The sequence below is a fragment of the Aethalodelphis obliquidens genome, unplaced genomic scaffold (genome assembly GCF_003676395.1).
Source record: "Aethalodelphis obliquidens isolate GAN/ISIS:26980383/991018 unplaced genomic scaffold, ASM367639v1 scaffold31, whole genome shotgun sequence".
Classification (NCBI taxonomy): domain Eukaryota; kingdom Metazoa; phylum Chordata; class Mammalia; order Artiodactyla; family Delphinidae; genus Aethalodelphis; species Aethalodelphis obliquidens.
In genome coordinates this window covers 3,627,607-3,647,564 of record NW_020837975.1, presented here as the reverse complement: position 1 = coordinate 3,647,564, position 19,958 = coordinate 3,627,607, and the positions used below count along the sequence as shown (strand labels likewise).

Below are 19,958 nucleotides of genomic sequence, written 5' to 3'. Positions count from 1 at the left end.
TCCAGTGAGCTCCACTTAGTATTTTTGTTGAGTGTCTCAGGTTCAAAAAAAATTCTGTATATTCTTGTTTCATTTATAATTATTTATAATCTTATCTATCACTCATACATATTGGAGTAATAAAAAATTACAATATGACTTGTCAGTTTCTAGCAATTGGGAAAAAAATGAAGATTTTTTTCAGGAATAATGGCAAACACTGTCTAAATGTGTCTTTTTGGAAGAGCAAAACATTCTAATTTTCTGAAATACCCTATGCAGAGGTCATATCTGTTTTGTTCACCAGCTCATTCACTGTGCCTCACAAGTACACTGCATATGGTGGCCATCAACATAGAAGAATACACATTTTACAAATGAACAAATATGCCATACTAGATGGAATGTTCTAGGGCAAGGTTTCCCCTTCAAATGGGTTTATTTTTCATATAAGACAATTCCTAGGAATAAAATAGCCATCATTTTCATCTAAGAACAGCTTATGAAAATTTGTTGTACCAGGACTAAACAAGGTACTTAATGGTATAAATTATATTATTAAATTACTTCAGATTTTCTCAGATGAGTTCAGATCAACTGTACTTTTATCTCCCTTTCTATCAATTAATAGATTAAATTGCAAGCACAGTGGGATCAATTGTGCATTTGTAACATTTTGTTCGATTTCACATATGCAGGTATGTGTACACACACACTCAAAACAAATTATCTAGATAACAGCACTCCAAATAATTAATGGAAATATAAATATTATTTCAGTTACCATAAAATCTTCCCTGCTTCTCTTGTCATAAAAAATTTAAACTTCATGATTCACATGTACTGTTTTAAGTACCAAAGAAATCTTTTTATTTTGAGTATACCTGGTTACCCATCTATATTTGAGAGGCCCTGGAAAGGTCAGCTCACAAGTTGTGGAGTTCAGTTTGGGTTAGCCTTTGTCGATGTAGGCATTCCATAATTTTATTACTGCCAGCTTGATTTTAATTTGAACTGCATCTTTCAACATATGAAGGCAAGTCCTACTTACAGTATTTTAAAATGAATTACTGAGTGATTTGCTGATGAAACATTTGGGGGATGCGAGAAATACCACTGGATGATTTAATAGACCAAATAAAGGTATATCCAGAGGGTAAACTTATTGTGGCTACTTGATTTGCAACACATGACCCCACCACTTTCTGTGCAGAACTGCTGCTCTGGTTTTTGCTTACCTCCAACACTGGACATTCTGGAGGAATCCTGATGAGAGCCGGATTTATTGCGGTTTTGATTTTTCCGTTTGTTGGCTGCTCTCACAGATCGGAGAAGTACCTCGCTAGCCTTGAAAAAGGCCACCATGAATGGTTGTTTTGACTGAGGCCCGTGTCTTCCCACGAGACCAGCCGACTTTACATTGATGCTGTGTCCTAGAACAGAGCGAAGGAGCACTGGGTTTATGAAGAAGAGATGAAGTTTACCTGATGGGAATGAACTCAGAGGGTACTTGCAAAAAGGGAGACTTTTTAAAACACTATCAGAATGTTTTCTCTGCAGGCCAAAGATTCTTATAAACATGGAAAGTTTACCATTACAGACAATTATCCATGCTTGATTTTCCATTTTGTATCCCTCTTTGGCCACAGAACACCGTCAGGCCTTCACTGATGGTCCCTTCTCAGACCTGGAAGTTGGCAATGTTCTAAATGGAAAGGCTTGACTCCCATTAGCCTGGAAATGTCCACGTTAAACAGTAATTTCAAAAAATTAGCTACAGGCGCTTCTGCATTAGGTGCCTTATAATTTTCCTCCATGTGATAAAATCTGAAAGGCTGGCTGGGTGTTTCTATTTTCACCAGCTTCTTTGGAGACTTTCCAGTGTTAATTAGTGTTGATAGCCTCGCCCCCTCACCTCTGGCCTGTGCCCATCGATCTTTACAAAGCTGTGATCTACTTAAAGCTCTTCAAAGATCCTTCCAGAACCCCTGCTGGGATGGAGATTTGCTGTAAGCTCCAGGTCTTTCTCCATGTAAAGGATTTTGAAGCAAACATGAAAATTACGGAATCCCTCCCCTTCTGAACTTGGACATGCCCGAATTATGTTTACTGAAAGGATTTCAGAAGATGCAAACCAAGCCTGGAGATGCTCAGGAAAGGAGAAAAATTCCAGGTGAGCTTGGATACTCACCTTGGTCTCTAAACCAGCCTGTGTCCCAGACCCTTTTGAGCCCCTGGAGTGGTTGTTTATCAGAAAAGGAGTGCACCCAGGGCCTGGGCAGGAATGGGTGAGAAGTGTCCTGGAGACTAGGAGTAGATGTTGATAAAGTATTTCTCCTTCTGGGATAGCAATAATAATTCTTATCATTATAAATGATAAGTATTATCATTATAAAAAAACATGTTTGGAGCCCATGCTGTGTACTCTAGGCATTTTTCTAAGTGTTTTCCATGCATTATTTAATGTGATTCCACAAATACCTTAGGAGTTAGATATATGTTTCCCCCTTTTTACAATTCACTCTTGCTATGATCTTCTCATTTAAAATAATTATCACAGAAAATTATATATATGTATATATGTGTGTGCATATATAAAGAAAACCATTAGTTGATATTGAATTCAATGAAAATCACCCAGAGAGGACAAACTGTTTAACCTTAAGTTGTACTTTTAGGTGAGAATTACTCAAAAGTCACGCAAAAAAAAAAAAAAAATTCTACTCCAGATACAGAAGTTACCAATCTTTTCAGAGTAATATATCGTGTGGTTTCAAATACGTGCATGATTGGCCCTGCCTTGCACCCAGAAAGATGTGCCAGTTTTCTTAAAATATTTATTCAGTCATGACTGTGGGGTAGCCTCAGTCCATTCTAAGACCTGACCCACCTTGGAAGAAAAGGGAATAGGTCCCTAAAATCAATGACATTTTAGCAAATAAACTCTTGCTCTTAACACAGTTTATTTTGGCAGCATAAACACTTTTGTGTATACTTGTATTGTGCAGGGACCCTCTACCATCAGAAAAGGAGACTGTGTTATGTGAGTCTGTGCAGCTGTTGGGAGGAACACAGAGGTCCTTTAAATGTGGAGATATTGGTTAAAAAAATGCGTGTGTGTCAATGCAGGCAGCATCCATCAACGTCCCCAACAATTGCTCATTGGGAAAACTTGTTGCTTTCTTACAAATATGAAAATGGCCACCGGCTTCCCAAATGCCACTTCACTCTGTCCTAGCAGAGAAAGAACTTTCAAATAATCAGAGCAGTAAACCTTAAACAAATAAGCGTATGGGTTTCTCTTTTAAATGCAAACTTACAGTGGCTCCATGCCAGAGTCTATATTTCTTAGAAAAACTATATCACTGGCATAAATGAAAGAGGCAGTTTGATTTGTGGTTGGAGTAGTTTCCATTCTACTTCCACTGTAACAAATGTATTAATTCAGCTCAGACTTCCTCCTTCTGGCAGCCCTTTTGCTGTAAAAAGAGAAATTAGAAGTTCCAGCCAAATACCATACCTTGAACTGACCCACCTCAATACATAAACACTTTTACAACATGTTTATTCAGGTGTAGCACTTGAAATTGGTTTAAGATGTTTCCAGTGACAGAGAGTGCAGCAAAAGAAAAAAAAAAAAAAAAAACAGAACTGAGAAACTTGACTGTGATGGAAGAGAATAACCGGTGATCTGTTCTTTAAATTTTGGATTTTTTTTTCAGTCTTGGAGCACAACATAAAAAGTATTTGTTGAGCTCTAAGTTTGATGTTTTAATGAAGTGATAATTTAACAGGAACAAAATTTTTACTTGTATACATGGATGACTGCAGAAATAATTTTTAATATATGATCTTTCTAATACTGAAATAGGTTGCCACACGATGGCCATGAATGGAATGCAGTAAAATCAGTTTTCCATTCATCACAATACACACTGACCCTTTTCCAGTTAAATAAGCATTGAACCCAGAGTTCCAAGTTTCCTTGGGTTTGCAAGAGGATTCCTTTTGTTATTATTCAAAAGACTTTCAATATTTTCATTTTTATCTGTGGAGAAAGAAGACTGCTCTAAAGATTTATATTTTGAAAACTGTAAAGATGTGTGTGTGTGACAAATATGGGTTTCTTGGGCTTTACAAAGGTAGATATTGTGTGTGAAGCAAAGTCCCCTTCAAAGCAACGTGAACTCCCTTTAAAATAACTTTTGATATTATTAAGTTTCCTCTTGGTTTCCTTTCCACTTCAGCAATGATGTGACTATTAAGATTCCATAAGTTCATACTTACTCAGTGGCTCTTGATCTTGACCTACACTGTGGAAGCATTAACGATATGACCTTGTCCTTCAGACACATTATACCTCCCTTGATTATGTTGACTGAACCTTTTGAATAGGGCTGAACAGTTATTTTTCTTAGAAGTGCTAATAGAAACCCAGACTATATTGCAGGTATTAAAAATAGTGACTATTTTGTAAAATCTATTTAACAATGTTGAATTTTATTATTAAAGGTACAGGATGTTTTAGATACTGCAAATATATCAGTAAAGAAACCTACCTAAAACATTTTGATTTAGGAAAACTCTATGTAGGTGTGTATTACTGTGGTTTTATTTTTCAAAGCTAATCTTCATTTTTGACTTATTAAAAAAAGTAGGTAGGAAACATATATACATTAAGGATTGAAAATACAGTGGATAGCAGATGCAAACTATTATATATAGGATGGATAAACAACAAGATCTTACTGCATAGCACAGGGAACGATATTCTGTATCCTGTGATAAACCATAATGGAAAAGGATGAAAAAGAATAAATATACATATGTATAACTGAAAAAATAAAAAAGAATATACAGTGGAAATAAACATAACCTGGGGTAATAAAAAGAGCATTAAAATAAAAGGGTGATAAGGGACACCAGCTGGAATCCAAGCTTAATCATTTTAAGATTCAGACAAGTTTAGGCATAGCTAGAACATGGGTAAGCTAAATTCACCAGGCATATATTAGGAAGAGAATAGAAAAACCTGAAGGGAGAGAACTCATCGGAAGGAACAGGTGAACCCCTAGAGTACAGATTCAGAACAATGTCCCAGTGAGTATAAGGAAGCAGGGATTTTGAGTCTGTAACTCAGTGTTCCTTCTGGCCTTGCTCCAATGTTTGCATGATTAACTTCTTAAGAACCAGGGGATTCAAGAAAATCTAACAGACCTATTTTTACCCAAAGTCCCTGTAAAATCCTGGGAGGGCAAGGGAGCCCTACTTTGGAGTTTGGTTAATGGTGTGATACAAGTGGTGGCCAAAGATTCTTCCTACTTCAGAAGAGTGGCTTCCAAGTAGCTCCACAATGGTACAAGATGGCAGCACCAGAATGTAGGTAGGTCCAAGATGAGTTCCTGTACCAGCATCAGCTTCAGAGAGTGGTAGCATTTCAAAGGCAAGCAAAGCAGCAATTTCATGGCATTGGGAGTTTTAAGGTGGATAAAAAACTGTCCCAAAGTGAGAGGCAGGGCAAATGATGGGATGAAATGGTCCTAGAATAAGAGGACACTTCCCTTGTGTCACATCTGACATTGTACACTAGGAAGAGGGAAGGGTAGTGATCTGCTAAATGGGTGGGGTGAGAGCAAGAGAGGGAGAAGAACTTGATTGCTGGGAGTCAATTCAAGTTTAAATACACATGGGATCTCCCACACAAATGGGAGAGGAGATAGAAAAGTTTCTTTGAAGGATATACCAGCATTCCAGTGATTTCACTGATGACAGCTGGACCCAAAGAAACATGGTGCCCAATTATCCCAGGTTTCTGTATCACAGAATTCTTGAATCATAAAATAAAAGGGTGATGAGAAAAAATATGGGAGTCCAGAGTTTGATACGGGCAGAGGTATCATCTCTTGCATTTATGAAAAGAATGCCCATTAAATCTTTCCATGTGAATGTTTTTTAGAACTATTCCTATCCTGGCCATCTTGTTTTCATCTTGAAATTACTCAACAGGTACTGAGGGAAGAGAAGCAATTTGAGAAGCAAATATATGGGCATTTCTCAGTTCTATTAACTACAGAATGAATAAAGGTGGGGTTAGGATGGTATCATCTAAAGAAATAACTATTCTTTTCACACAGGTATCAAAAAGATAGTATGTGAGGCTGGCGCTTTGACTTACACATTTTGCCATAACTGAAGATGGATTCAAGACATCCAGATCTTCTCCTCTGATCCTTATGACTTTATATAAGCCTGGGGGTCAGGGTATTGTATTCACATCTGCCTAAGGACATAACTAACTATTTTCAAATTTAGAATCATCAAGACAGTAGGCTGGCAAGCCAAAGAGCCATCCCCAACTCACTAGTTTTGTATTTCAGACCATTCTTTTTGGAAAATGTGACTTTCAAAATGTTTATTTCTTTAAAAACAGGGTTATTAAAGGAGCCTCTGACAAAACAGCTCTTTAGAGACATGTTGATGTTATAAGGACAAGTGGTTCCAAATATGAGCATTTAGTTTCCTTCCAGAATACACAATTTGAAAAACATTCACTTGAGGATTTATCAGAGTCTAAACGTTGATATCACTATAAGATGTTAGCATAAATTCCACTGTTTTCTTTCCTATAAATCCACAGTATTGAACACTTAACCCAAAACACCTGTGATGAAAGTTGTGCACAAATTACCTTTTCAAAAGACGCTTACAGCATCCTTTGTGGACTAGTTCACAGAAAACAAATCACTGCACTGTTTCTCATTCACATATTCTCTTGCTCTTTGCTTAGTTTCAATCTGTGATTAAATCTGATTCTGGTACTCTTAAATTATAGTTTCCGTGGCTCTAAATTATACTGGAATCATACCCTTTTTAGAAACAGATGATTTAAAATGTGCAGAATTCTCTACCCGGCATATAGACTAAATCATTTTTATATCAGATTTTAAGGAATGTGGGGGAGATAGAATTTTGTCTACTTAAATTCCATATACGTTTTAACTCAGTGAAATCTTAAATTAAGCAAATTGTAATCTTGCTATGAATTTCAACTATGTCATACTTTGATGAAAAATTTGCATAGTTTCTAGTTTTATAGTAAAAGCACAGACCTACTGCCAGATATTTGAAGTATCATAAATAAAATTTTACATTCCTGCTCAGAATTTTCCTGATTTTAAGATGGTTTACATTGCCTTACAATCTCAAACGAAAACAATGAAAAGCTGGGATTTTAAACTATTTCAGTGATACTGAAAACTCCCAGTAATGTGGTACTGGTTAAAAAATATATTGGTATTGAACTTCAGAGTACAAGGTAGTTACATTTTTTTTTAGTGATTCTTCATGGTGATTCTGGGCTTCTGTTTAACAAGCCAGGCTCATCATGCAATTTCTTTGCTAGATCTTTTCATTTTCTTCTTTATCCCAACATTTAAAAGAGTAAATTAAAAAATAACCACTTTGTTCTATATAATTATATGTTGACAATTATACAGTCATTATTAAAAAGTAACAGGACTTCCCTGGTGGTCCAGTGGTAAAGAATCTGCTTTACAGTGCAGGGGACACAGGTTCAATCCCTGGTCAGGGAACTAAGATCCCACATGCCGAGGGACAACTGAGGGACAACTATGTCCACACACCACAACTACTGAGCTCATGCACCTCAACTAGAGAACCTGCATGCCACGAACTACAGAGCCCACACACTGTGGAACCTGCACGCCACAACTAGAGAGAGAAAAACTTGCACTCCACAACTGGAGAGAAGCCCATTGCCACAACAAAAGATCCCGCGTGCCTCAATGAAGATCCCATGTGCCGCAACTAAGACCCGAATGGCCAAAAATAAAATAAAATAAATAATAAAAATAAAAAGTATCAAAAACAAAAGAAAGGTCAAGTGTAATAACATGTGTGAATAAGGATAAGATTCTGTAGCTGATGATAGAGAAGAAACATTGGGGGTATGACATCCACAGAGGGCAACAGGGGACCATGTCCTGACGTGCTAACGTGAATGGGGGGTTGAGTATTATCTGCAGACAAGAAATGTAGTTACAATTCCTGGTAAATTCCTGGTAACACTGCAATAGAAGAAATTCATTTTCCTCTAGGATTGGAGTACGGGAAGGATAAAGTTTAAAGGAGGAAGAGATTTTTTAAAGAGTTTCCGTTCTTTCTAAAATGTTTATAGAAGGGATTCTCATGCCCTGCCGTCTGAGAAAGTCATGGGGATTAGTAAAGAAATTGGGATATTTGGTCAGAAACACGGGTATGATGGCTCAAAGCGTGATGGGGGGAAAATGCAAATAGTTGAGAACTGTAGCTCAAGAAACTTCTGAAAGGTGGGGTGGGGGGTTGTCTGGAGGAAGAAAGGCCAAGAAACATAAAGGAGAAGGGCCAGAGGTTTAGACCTTGTTGGGGAAGTTTTCCAGAATATTCAAATTTTTTATTGAACTGAGGGTGGGGCTGAGATGATGGAAAAGGATTAGTCTCCTTCCATGGGATGTGGTCTGAAATGTGGAGGCTTACTGTCTCAGGCGTGACAAGTCCCACAAATGCTTTTTACCGGGACCCTATTTTCAGCTAGTGGAAATATGAATCTCAAACTAGGAATTGTAGTTCACCTTCACATAAGCACTTACTTACTTTTTAATAGCTCCTCTCTTTATATAGAGAGCCTTTCCCCTGAGGCCCTATGAGTTTTACAGACATCATCTGTCACATGCCCCCAAAAGATTGGTTAGCTGTTGATCTTACAGGTCTCATTTATTTTAAGAAAGCAGAAACATTCTTTTCACAAAACCATGGGAAGAGTGAATTATTTTTAGTCTCTTTTCCAGTTATTATGTGACTTCTTAAAATAAAAAAATGTGTACACACACACATATACTTCTTTCCTTTAAAATCACAGGGGAGTTAAATAAAACTATAATGAAAGCAGGGTTTCAGCAGAAATCAACCAAAACGTCTTCAAAAACTATTTTTACGTGTTAAGATATCAATGAAGAAAAGCTTTTAGACGTCAAACGCATTTGAGTTTGTTTCATAGCAGTGAAATTAATTTCAGACTCTGCATTTTATCTCTAGTGGATTAAAGTAGACTTTGCAACGAACTTAATGCAGTTACTTGGGAAATTTATGAGTGTCTAAAGGAAACATTCTTTTTTACCAGCTTACATGATATATTATTCAAAAAGAACTTTTATCATACAGAAAAACATAGTTCATTAAATGTTTGACCTTCCCTTTCAATTTGATACATGAACCTGTGAAATGATCATAAGCTATGTCTAGAATCTTTAGAATAGTCAAGGACTACCAAAATGGAGGAGAAATAAATCATTTTGACACTTAATAAAGAGAAAGAGTGAAAGGAATCAAATGTGTTTTCCAAAATACATAGTGAAGGCCTGATACTGAATACGTAACGTATATACCATGATAAGTGTCTACTTTTTGCCAAAAAAAGAAAAAAAAGTGGAATTAAGACATTTGGGACTTAGTTCTTTCCTTCACATATGAAGATTGGATCACAAAACATTCTTCTGAGCAAAGAGAAGCAGAATCTTTCTTCACTTTTTCTCATGTCTCTGGCAACAGCAGAATGTGAGCTGGCCTGCCCCACATAAGGGACCAAGTGAGACCTCACGCCACTATGATTTCATGGTGGAGCCCAGAGCAAAAGCATCCTTCTGACCTGTCCACATGCAAAATAACAGTTGGGTTCCCAGGTGTTTATCTTTTGGTCAGCATGGGTCAGAAGCAAATCTGATCTCACAGCCTAAATAGAACTATCATGTTTCGATCAGTTTATCACCGCACAGAGAAATCATCTGAATACCTCCACTCATAAATAGAGCTGGTACCCAAAAGTCATAACAAGCAAGCCTTTCAAAAGCATCAGGGAAATTGGGATTTGGGAAGGTGAGCCAGTTCAGTCCTTCTGAAGTTAAGAAAGAAGCAACAGCTGCCATTTTGAAGCTTGGTAATTTATCAGTTGTTTTACATACATCATCTTATGTACTCCTCCCAAAAAAACAATGGTTACATTTTTAAAATGAATAAAATAAGGCTCAGACAAGGATCATGCTTTTAACTCAGCCCTGTCGACCCTAAGTACTACCCTATTCCTTTAAGTACACAGAGTTCCCCTTTGTTAGAGATTGTTTAGGGCTGATGCTTTCCTGTTGGGTCTCTGCTCCCCACCTTGAAAAGATTGGAGGAATCCATCCATCTCCTGGGTCTGGCAGTTATACACATATTGTGTTTGTCAAGGACACTGTGGTAGCTGCTGGTTTTGTGATGTTTAAGGTCAGACTTTCCTTCATAAGTGGGAAGACCATTCAACACTCCTTCCAACCATGACAACACAGGTGGTCCCCCCCTACTTTCCATTTCCCTCAAATTGAAACTTGACAAGTTCGACTACAGAGAAGTTGGAATCCATGTTCAAGGAGCTGAGACATGTAATTTCCCTATCAAGGTATTTTCCATCTAATTTCAAGTTTTGATCCCCACTTGTAATATATACCGTTGGCTTTGGTGGGTAGATGCTTTGGTTTGTTTTGGTTTTCCTTTGTCCCTGTGAGTCTACACCAGTTGAGTCAAAGTTTAGCCTCAGCACCAGTGACTGCTGATGCCTTAAAAGACTAAAGGCTCTCTCTTCTTCCCATTGTGCTCTGTACTCATGAAGCAAAACCAGCACTGCCCTTGTTCTGCAATATGTCTTTAAGAAATATGTTCAGCGATGTTAAACTTATAGGGGAAAGAACAATGAAAGAGACAGAGTTAACTCTGAACGATGAGAATACAGAGAATCTCATATTCTGCATGGCCCCAAATCAATACTACCATGAACATATTTACCCCTCATATCATTAGTCAAAGCAGAGTTAGAGCCTAGAATAGAGAATATAACAAACAACAAAAACTGGAATATGTTTCTGACCTTGGGATTTGTTTGGCAAGATGGGTGCTCCACAGTTACTGTTTTGAATTAGGGAAAATCCAAAACAGAAATACAGATGTCGCCAAACACTTCCATATCCCTTTTCATTAAGGGAAATCTAAAAAATGGTAAAATACCTCTTTCACCAGATAATGAAGGAGGACTAACTCCTGTTTTATCCGCTTACTTTAAATCATTGATTTCAAAATTCTTTTTCATGTATGTTTTTAGGTTGTGATGCTAAAATTTGGATAAGCAAATGATGTTTACCAAATGGCTCTCATTCAAATATAAACATATTATAACTTAAAACAAGGAAGTTGCCTTTAAAACCTGGTTTTAAAACATTGTATATATAATAGACATAGTAAAACAGCAAATCCAAGTTTTCCAATTTATTACTGATTATATTCTATAGTCAAATCTATTTTTAAAGAAAAACCATTTTCTCTCTACCAATCATTATACAAAATTAAACTGGGCTCTGGACGCCCATTTCAGAGTACCAACCAGAGAAAAATACAATAGAGATAACAAAATGGATATAGATATTTAAAAAGAAACCAGCATCGTGATTCTTCATTTTCTAAAGAACTAAGGCATCTGTAAATTACATTCAAACCATTTTGTTCAAAATATGAAGTTTTAGCAAAGCAGTTATGGCTCACCCTCTGCTCATAGGGAAACAAAGTTAAAAAGCAAAGCTAAACACAGTGAAAAATTAAAAATGTGTTTTATTTCCCAGAGATTTTTCTTTTCAATTTTTTGAGGAAAAAATTACCTCAATATGTGCTCCCAAAAATACAATTCAGGGAGTCCTCTTTAGGGCTGGAATAATACCAGGTCACCTTCAGCCTTGATGCTGGGAAGGGGGAATGGCGAGATGAGAGAAAGGATGAATTTCATCCAGACTTTTTGCAAAATAATCAATTAATATGTTTTGGAAACTGCATGCTTGACTAGCATGCAGTTTGCTGCACCGTGATTGAAACTACAAACTTGAGTACCGGTTGACACTTACAAAGGATGGTGGGGGAGGTAGACATGAGGATTCTATGATGGGGAGTGTGGATTAAAGACAGTAAAACAGAGGAGAGAAAACAGAGAAGGAGAACCTAGCAAAATACATTAGCGAGCGACACAGGGCACAAAAGGAGGGGGACATTCGTTACAGAATTCAAAATAAATTAAATTTGGCTAAATTTAATTACATGTTGAAGCTGATCACTGGAAGGAAAATAGTTACTTTCTTTCTTCTTTTCAGTCTATAAATTTATCAAATTAATGATAATTGTGTAAGGAGCTAAAAGAAATACTGAAGTAGTTAGATTTTAAAAAAACAAAAAAATATGGTAAAAATGCTGTCACCTGTTGTGGGTCAGATCACAGTTAAATTCCAGACAGAAAATATAAAAACCCAAAGGTAATTACCAACAGATCCAACATAAAGTTCAATTTTGTTCTATAACAATCATTATTAATAGCATGTCCTGTTTGGAAATTATAAAAATGCATTAATTTTTTTCAGTTTGGAATTTATATAAAATTCATATCATTTGTGAGAGTCATAGTGTATAAGATCTGGATCTGGAAGATCTGGAAAACACATCATTTTTAGGTTCAAGGGTAAGATTCTTGAGCTTTCTAAGGCTGTTTCCTTGTGTACAAAATGGGAAAATAGTAAAGATAAAGTAGACATTCCACTTAAAAAGCTCACCAAATGACTGGCATCTAATACGCTCAGGAAATATTAGGTCCCGTTAGTTATTAATATTATTTTGATTGACCACCACAGCAAATACATGGTTTGAATATTTATTTTATATGAACTACAGATGAACCTAGCAAATAAAACCTGAATTAATCATGAAAACTAAAAAATACGAAATATTAGCATGGAAGAAAAAAAAAGTACTGCCAAAATCAGGGTTTAAAAAAAGCAGCTATTTGTATAGACAGAAAATAATTTTTGCTAAGTTGAGTGAGTTTGAAATACATAAAGTATAGTTTATAAAAATCGTATATGACTAAGAGAATTAATAAGAACTTAGGTTGAACAAAGTAGAAATTTAACAGTGCTCCTATATTTATGTTTAGTTCTCTAGCCATGAAAGGCATATTGATGATTTTGCTCATTTTTATGCAGTGGGAAAGGAGCAAAAATCTGAGCACACTGGAAGGATCTATGTTCTCTGATGTGCTTTAAGATATTACACAAGTTAGAAAATCCATAAGTCACAGCTTACGTGGGTTTGGAAAATTAACAAATACTGATCTTAAACCCCAGAGGAAATCTATGGCATATTTATTTTCAGTAGAAATCTAGTCATTTTTACCATAAAGATACAGGAATTCTTCTCAGTGGAAACTCTTCTGAATCATTCACATAAAATGACCAAGGCGGTTGTTTTGCTTAGCTATCTTTTAAATCTCTCTTATGGCTTGATTCATATCAAAAAAAAAAAAAAAGACTTTCTTAGAAACTGACATATTGCCATAGATTTATTTATGTTTTAGTGTTTTTAAAATTCTATAGAAATATGATAGAAACAGAAGCCATTTTAAAACGTTCTGGAGAAATTTAGATTAAGTTTTACATTTCGTTATGATACTGAAAAATATATTGTGGCACTTAAAGAAAAAGAAAATATAATTATACTTAAATGTTGTAATAAGAGCTCTCTAGACACCTTAATAATTATAGATGTTCAGCTATGAACTTATCTGATCCTTCACGTGATCAGTTGGGAATTTGTTTATGCCTGGGTATTACCCCTCTTTGTATACACACACGCACACAAACACACACACACACACATTTACCCCAAAAGATGTCTAATATTTCTTACTTCCCTTTATCCATTTCTCCATCTCTGATTTTATATAATATCTTAAGTTTTGGTTTGAATGAAACTATTTAATACCAAGCTCCTTAAGATGGTACATATCTATTCACGGTACCCTCTCTGAATATAATATTTATATGTGTATAATGCTTAAAGTGTAAATATATAAATTAAAATTACCTGAGAAATTATCACAGGCAATATAATAATCCCCGGACAAAAGGTCAAATAAATAGTGAATTCTTCTAGTCACACGAGCTCATTCCCTCACAATACAAATAATTACATAGCCATTAACTCCCAGGTCTTAGGCACTTTATTCTTATGCCTTCAATCTGCCCTTTTCACACATTGATTTAATTTCTGGACTACAGGGAAAATTTAATTTTACTTATTCACTGTATTTATTTAAGTATTTGAAGATAACTATTCTTCAACTGTCCTCCTAATTTATTCTTAAATATTCATCCAAAAGTCAAGCAGGTATGCTCTAATTATCCTCAGCATTAAACATAAAGAAGTACTTCATTTATACTAATATTTATGTAAAACAAACATAGGAGTATATGTTCCTTTTTCCTATCAGAACATTTAGCAAGATATGCGATTTTTGCAGTTTCTTGGAAGTAGAGACTCTCATTTATTTGTTTGAAACCAATTGTCAGCACCATAAATTCAGCAACAGGGAGCCATATGGTTTTATGAACAAAAAAGACTTAATTGCTTTAAAAGATAAAGTTCAGATAAGGGAAGAGAATATTATCAAATCTCAAAATATTTAAGAGATCCTCCGATAAGTGGACATAATTCAACTTTTTGAACTGAGATACATAATAATGAGAAACTGTAGTCAAAACAGCCGGACAAAAAGAAAAATATCACCCTTGATCTCTGAATTTCTTCTGCTACTTATTAGCACTATGTCAGCTGATATTCAGATTAACCAGCCACATAGATCATTTGACCCTTGAGACAGATAAATAGTCATCTGACAACACAAGGGCTTAATTTGGAAAATTTTCCCCTGAGTTAAAAAAGACTGTGTTTGGGAATCTGAGGATAACACAGCAAACTTATTTAATCAGATACTTGCATTGAAAAGCAGCAGATTCCAGGACTTAACTAAATTTAAGCAGATATCTCATTAAGAACTCCTCATCTCTCTCAGACAGATGCTCACATTTAATAAAAGTAAAAGAATATCAAGTTAGTAACTCACATATTAATTTAATATATAATGACATGAGGACTTTAGATTATAAACTAGATTTTTCTAATTAGGAGTATATATTCTGTAATTCGAAAGATGTCATGGAATTTTTGAAAAATCTGATTTAAGACAGCATATTTAGAAGCTACCACAGCATATTGCAATTTTGGAGAAAAATTTTATCAGTGCTTTAAACTACTCTTCACATAATAAGGAACAATAGAAATAAGCAACATTTCAAGGTTGTAGAAAAAGAAAACCTAATCCCATTTCTTATTAATGTAGGTGTGGCAGTTGTCAATTTGCAAGAATGAGCCCCAAAATTCCAAGTGGAAAGGTAGAGAACATGGCAAAACCCTGGGTAATAAAAGTTTTAAAATACTCACTTTCAGTTTAATTGTACTGATAACTGAAGTTAAGACCCTTTTTATAATTTGAATAATAATGTTGGTGGAAATAAAAGAGGATGAAATTGTTGGTGCTTTTAGAAAAGCTCTGAAATATCAATATATTTATGTACATATATAATTTCTAAAAATGGAAGGGAGAAAACTTTTGTGTACTAACAAGCAAAAAAAAAATAAAAAGCTATAACTTTACCCCTTTACAATGTCTGGGAAATATAGCTGCTAACCAACACGGGCTATATCCTGAGGAGGCAATAATTACAATGGTTTGTTTCCTTGACTTTCAAAGAGGTCTTCTATGATGTGTTTCCAATCAATTCATAGAGTATCTTCATTTTCTGATTTTTTTTATGGGAAATATCACTTATGTAGTGGGGATTTTATGCAATTTGCTAAAAAAGTTAGCACAACATATATTAGGAGTTCTTGGGTCCCACACTTTAAAAAAGACGATCAATGTTTTTTAACCATGTTTTCTATGAGCATTAAACTACTGCTTGTAGGAAGCCATGTTGATGTGTAATGTTTGCTAATAGGTTTATGAAGCCAAATGATAGTAATTTACACTGAGGCATCTCTGGGTTGAAAATGTTTTCTGATAGTTATGTACGCCAGCCTTTAATCAATTATCCTCATATATTACCCTATAACAAGGGTCGTTACCCTTATATTCATTGATGCAGTTAGTTATCTCAAAAATAATCATGTCATTTTTTTATAAGAATAAAATTGTTGGGCCTCAAGAAAACTACCATATTAAGTACTAATAATTTGATATTCTCCAGTGCCTATGAAGACCTAGCCAATATAAGCAATCAATTGATCATGACACATATCTCTGAATGTTCATTTCTGTTGGCTTCATACCCTAGATCAGAGGTATTTAAAAGCTTCCTACCAATAATCATTTCATCAACCAAAATTATTAGACTTGCGCCTAATAACATAACTATACACTATGCTTCCAACTCAAGATTTAAGAACATATATCAACAATCTTACCTCTCTCCAGTGGACTATCATTTGTGAATTTATCTAAAGTCTTATTAAATCATCTGTAAAATCTCCACAATGAAAGAAGTGATCCTAATTTAAGGAGTACCATGTAGAGTTAATTCTCTATGCATTTTCTCTTTCAGTTCAACTCAAACACCTTTATTCCTGTCTCACCATGTTCCGGGTACTATTGCTTAATATAGTCTCACACTGTCCTTGGACGGTAATTACCATTACACTCATTTAATTAACGCTATGGCTAAAATGTAAAGTATTTTGTCAGAGCCAAGATTTGAATCTAGTTTTCCTAACGATTTCTCTTAGAATTTATATTTCCAAAATGGAGGGATCAATTCTATTCCTTTATTCTCTTTATTTAAATTAAGTATCAAAACCTTAAACTCTAAGTTATAACAATAACTATAAATTTCTTTATATTATATTTAAGCATTAATGATAATGAATTTAATTTGATAGTTTCATACCTCTGAAATCTTTTTTTCTTTCTTGATTTGGCTACAAAATTTAGTGAAACTTTGAAATCTCTGACTTTAAATCTGAATTTTTACCTTGATACGCTTGGAAATTACGCCACAACTTTGTCCAAAGAAAAACGGATTTTAGAGTCTTATTAAAAAAGAACCTTATACTGTTTCTTGGACATTGAACAATACTCTGACAAAACAACATTTTGATGACTTGAATACAAATGAATCAGAAACATACGGATTGAATTTTCCTTGACATATAAGTGGGTTTGAATAGAAAGGAAAAAGTCATTGGCAAAATTTACTCTGAGTATTGCCAAACCTAAAATGTCTGAAAACATAGGGTTTTTAAAAAGACATTCTAATGATCCCAAAAATACTATCTTTGTTTTTCCATCTCTAAATTATTCTATAAACCCAAATTTGAAAAAAATGAATTAATTTACTTGGAAGGTTTAAACTATATAAAGCATCAAACAATGGAAAATTACACTGTTTGGGGAGAAAACCCAAGTCTTAAAAGCTAGATTAAATTGCTATCTGGGTAATAAACTCTGTGTATGTGTATATATATATATATATAGGACATATGTATAGTAGATATATATATAGGATATAAATATATATATAGGATATGATACCAATTACTGTAGTTTTATTAACAATTTTAATAAGGATCTAACAAGCCAGGTAATTAATGTATGTTTATAATTTAGGGAACTGAACATCTTAAATTATAAGACAGACCTAAATCTACTCATTTGCTGCTAAAAAAAGAGTACCTATTTTATCATAGAGGGTTATTAACCACCATGAGGGAGTGTTAGAAAATTCTGAAACTGATTTAGCACAATTGGATACAACCACTTGTATGGAATTTCTAGATTTTGCCGTTAAGAAGCAGCAATGTTTCCTTTCCATTTGCTTGCTCTTATGTTTGCTTTATTTAGCTGAAACAGACATTTGGAACTCAGAGAATTATCTATTCTGCATGAAAAAAATCAATAGACTATCCTTAAACTCTCCTGCCAAATCCATGGCAGTTCACTTATCAAATTTCTAAAAAGAATATTTTACAAACTGACGTACTTTCCACAGGTCCTCTGAGGAATCATGATGCTACTTTTGATTTCAACAGTCTTTTGATTTCCAAATATATTTAGATCTCTTAGCTATTTTTTCTTTGTGGAAGCAAGATAAACAAAATTTAATAACTTATATCACTGACTTTCTCCTCACCTTATGATTGAAACGATTTTAATCTGTACCATGGTTTGTGGTATAAAATTCAGTGTTACACCAAATTGGTTTGGTTAATAATCACCCCAATTTACAGTTTGGAATGTCTTCTTAAGAGTAACATGTTCGGGCTTCCCTGGTGGCACAGTGGTTGAGAGTCTGCCTGCCGATGCAGGGGACACGGGTGCGTTCACTGGTCCGGGAGGATCCCACATGCCACGGAGCGGCTGGGCCCGTGAGCCATGGCCACTGAGCCTGCGTGTCCGGAGCCTGTGCTCCGCAACGGGAGAGGCCACAACAGTGAGAGGCCCGCGTACCGCAAAAAAAAAAAAAAGTAACATGTTCATATATGTAAAATAGATAAACAACAAGATCCTGCTGTATAGCACAGGGAACTATATTCTATATCCTGTAATAAACCATAATGGAAAAGAATATGAAAAAGTATATATATATATATATATAACTGAATCACTTTACTGAACACCAGAAACTAACACAACATTGTAAATCCACTATCAATTAAAAAAAAAAGGAGTAACATGTTCAATGACAGGTGGTCCATAAGAGCCTTTTAAGTCACAAACTCATTCAACAATCATTCAAAACATGTTTTTAATACCTACAACCTGCACGGTGCCAAGTACCAAGGGTACCATTGTGAACCAGAAATACACATCCATGACCTTATGAAATGGATATTCATTCAAATATGTAATCATGAAAGTGTTACTCTGATTGATTAAAGCAGCAAGTCTAGTTCTTTAATGACCTGTGGTCAAGTTACAAGAATATACACATAAATTAGATGTCATGTGCCTTCCATCATTTGTCTCCAAATCACTTTCCTAATAGCATCTGCAATCATATTTATACATGAAAGCTGTTCTAGACAAATCTGGACTGCAGAATGTTCTAGACAACACCATGCCTTTTTGCCGTTCTATGTATTTACTCACATTGTTTCCTCATCCAGGAACTACCTCTCTCCTCCTTTCTCACCACCACACCCTCTCCCTCCTCATCTTCATTTCTTGAAATCTTACCCAGCTGACCTAGCCCAGAAGTTACATGGACCACAGTTCTTTGGTTCCATTTGGACTTAACCATCTCCTTACATTTCCTATAGTGTCTTGATTATATCACTATTTTTAGTATTTAGGGCACTTTAGTCTTTCTTAAGTAGCTATATTTGTCTGTCTCCCAGGTCATTGTCTCCTTAACACTTTGTCTTGCATGAATAGACACTCGAAGATTTTATGTCGAACAAATGAATAAATGAATAATAGTCAACAAATGAATTTGAAAGGAGACTTTCCTGAGTTTCATTTTTTCACGACTTCCAATTACTTTTGCTGAGAAGTAAGCATATTCAGATTCCATTGTTGCAAATAAAAAGTGATCTGTCTGCTCTGGCTTAAATACAAAAGGCCAGCTTGTCTAGCATATTTAATCATTTTAATATTTTCATATCAGACAATATTAAAGAACCAAAGAAGAGCAACAAAAGGCTGTGTATCTCAAACCTAACTTTTAAAAAAAGAATTTGGAAAACTTTGAAAGAAGTGAAATGTTAGTTTATTTTAGGCTCCAAAAAATCACATAAATAATATGTCATTTAAAGTAAAATTACCCCTAAAATATAAGAGAAATCAATCAAAGGAAAAGGATAAACAAAATATAAAGTAGTTCTCAGAGAGAAAAGGATGACTTGAAAGCAAGTTAGAACTAAATAGTAGAGGGCCCTCCAATTTCTTCCCCTAGATACAGCTTCCTGATCTTTAAAAGACTGTAGCTCGAATTTGCTCACTGTTCTGCACTCAGAGTCCATTGGACTCT

The 19,958-nt window shown here is 35.0% G+C and overlaps 1 protein-coding gene across 4 annotated transcripts in view; it reads right to left on the bottom strand.

Moving 5' to 3' along the window:
• BMP5 (bone morphogenetic protein 5) overlaps nt 1–19,958 on the bottom strand; it is a 118,194-nt gene that overhangs the window by 17,584 nt on the left and 80,652 nt on the right. For 3 of the 4 annotated variants that reach the window (XM_027126779.1, XM_027126780.1, XM_027126781.1), the window contains exon 4: nt 1,218–1,412. In XM_027126779.1, the coding sequence (XP_026982580.1) occupies nt 1,218–1,412 (195 nt within the window). Of the gene's footprint in view, nt 1–283; nt 287–1,217; nt 1,413–19,958 lie in introns of all 4 variants that reach the window. The other variant, XM_027126778.1, reaches the window with a different exon arrangement.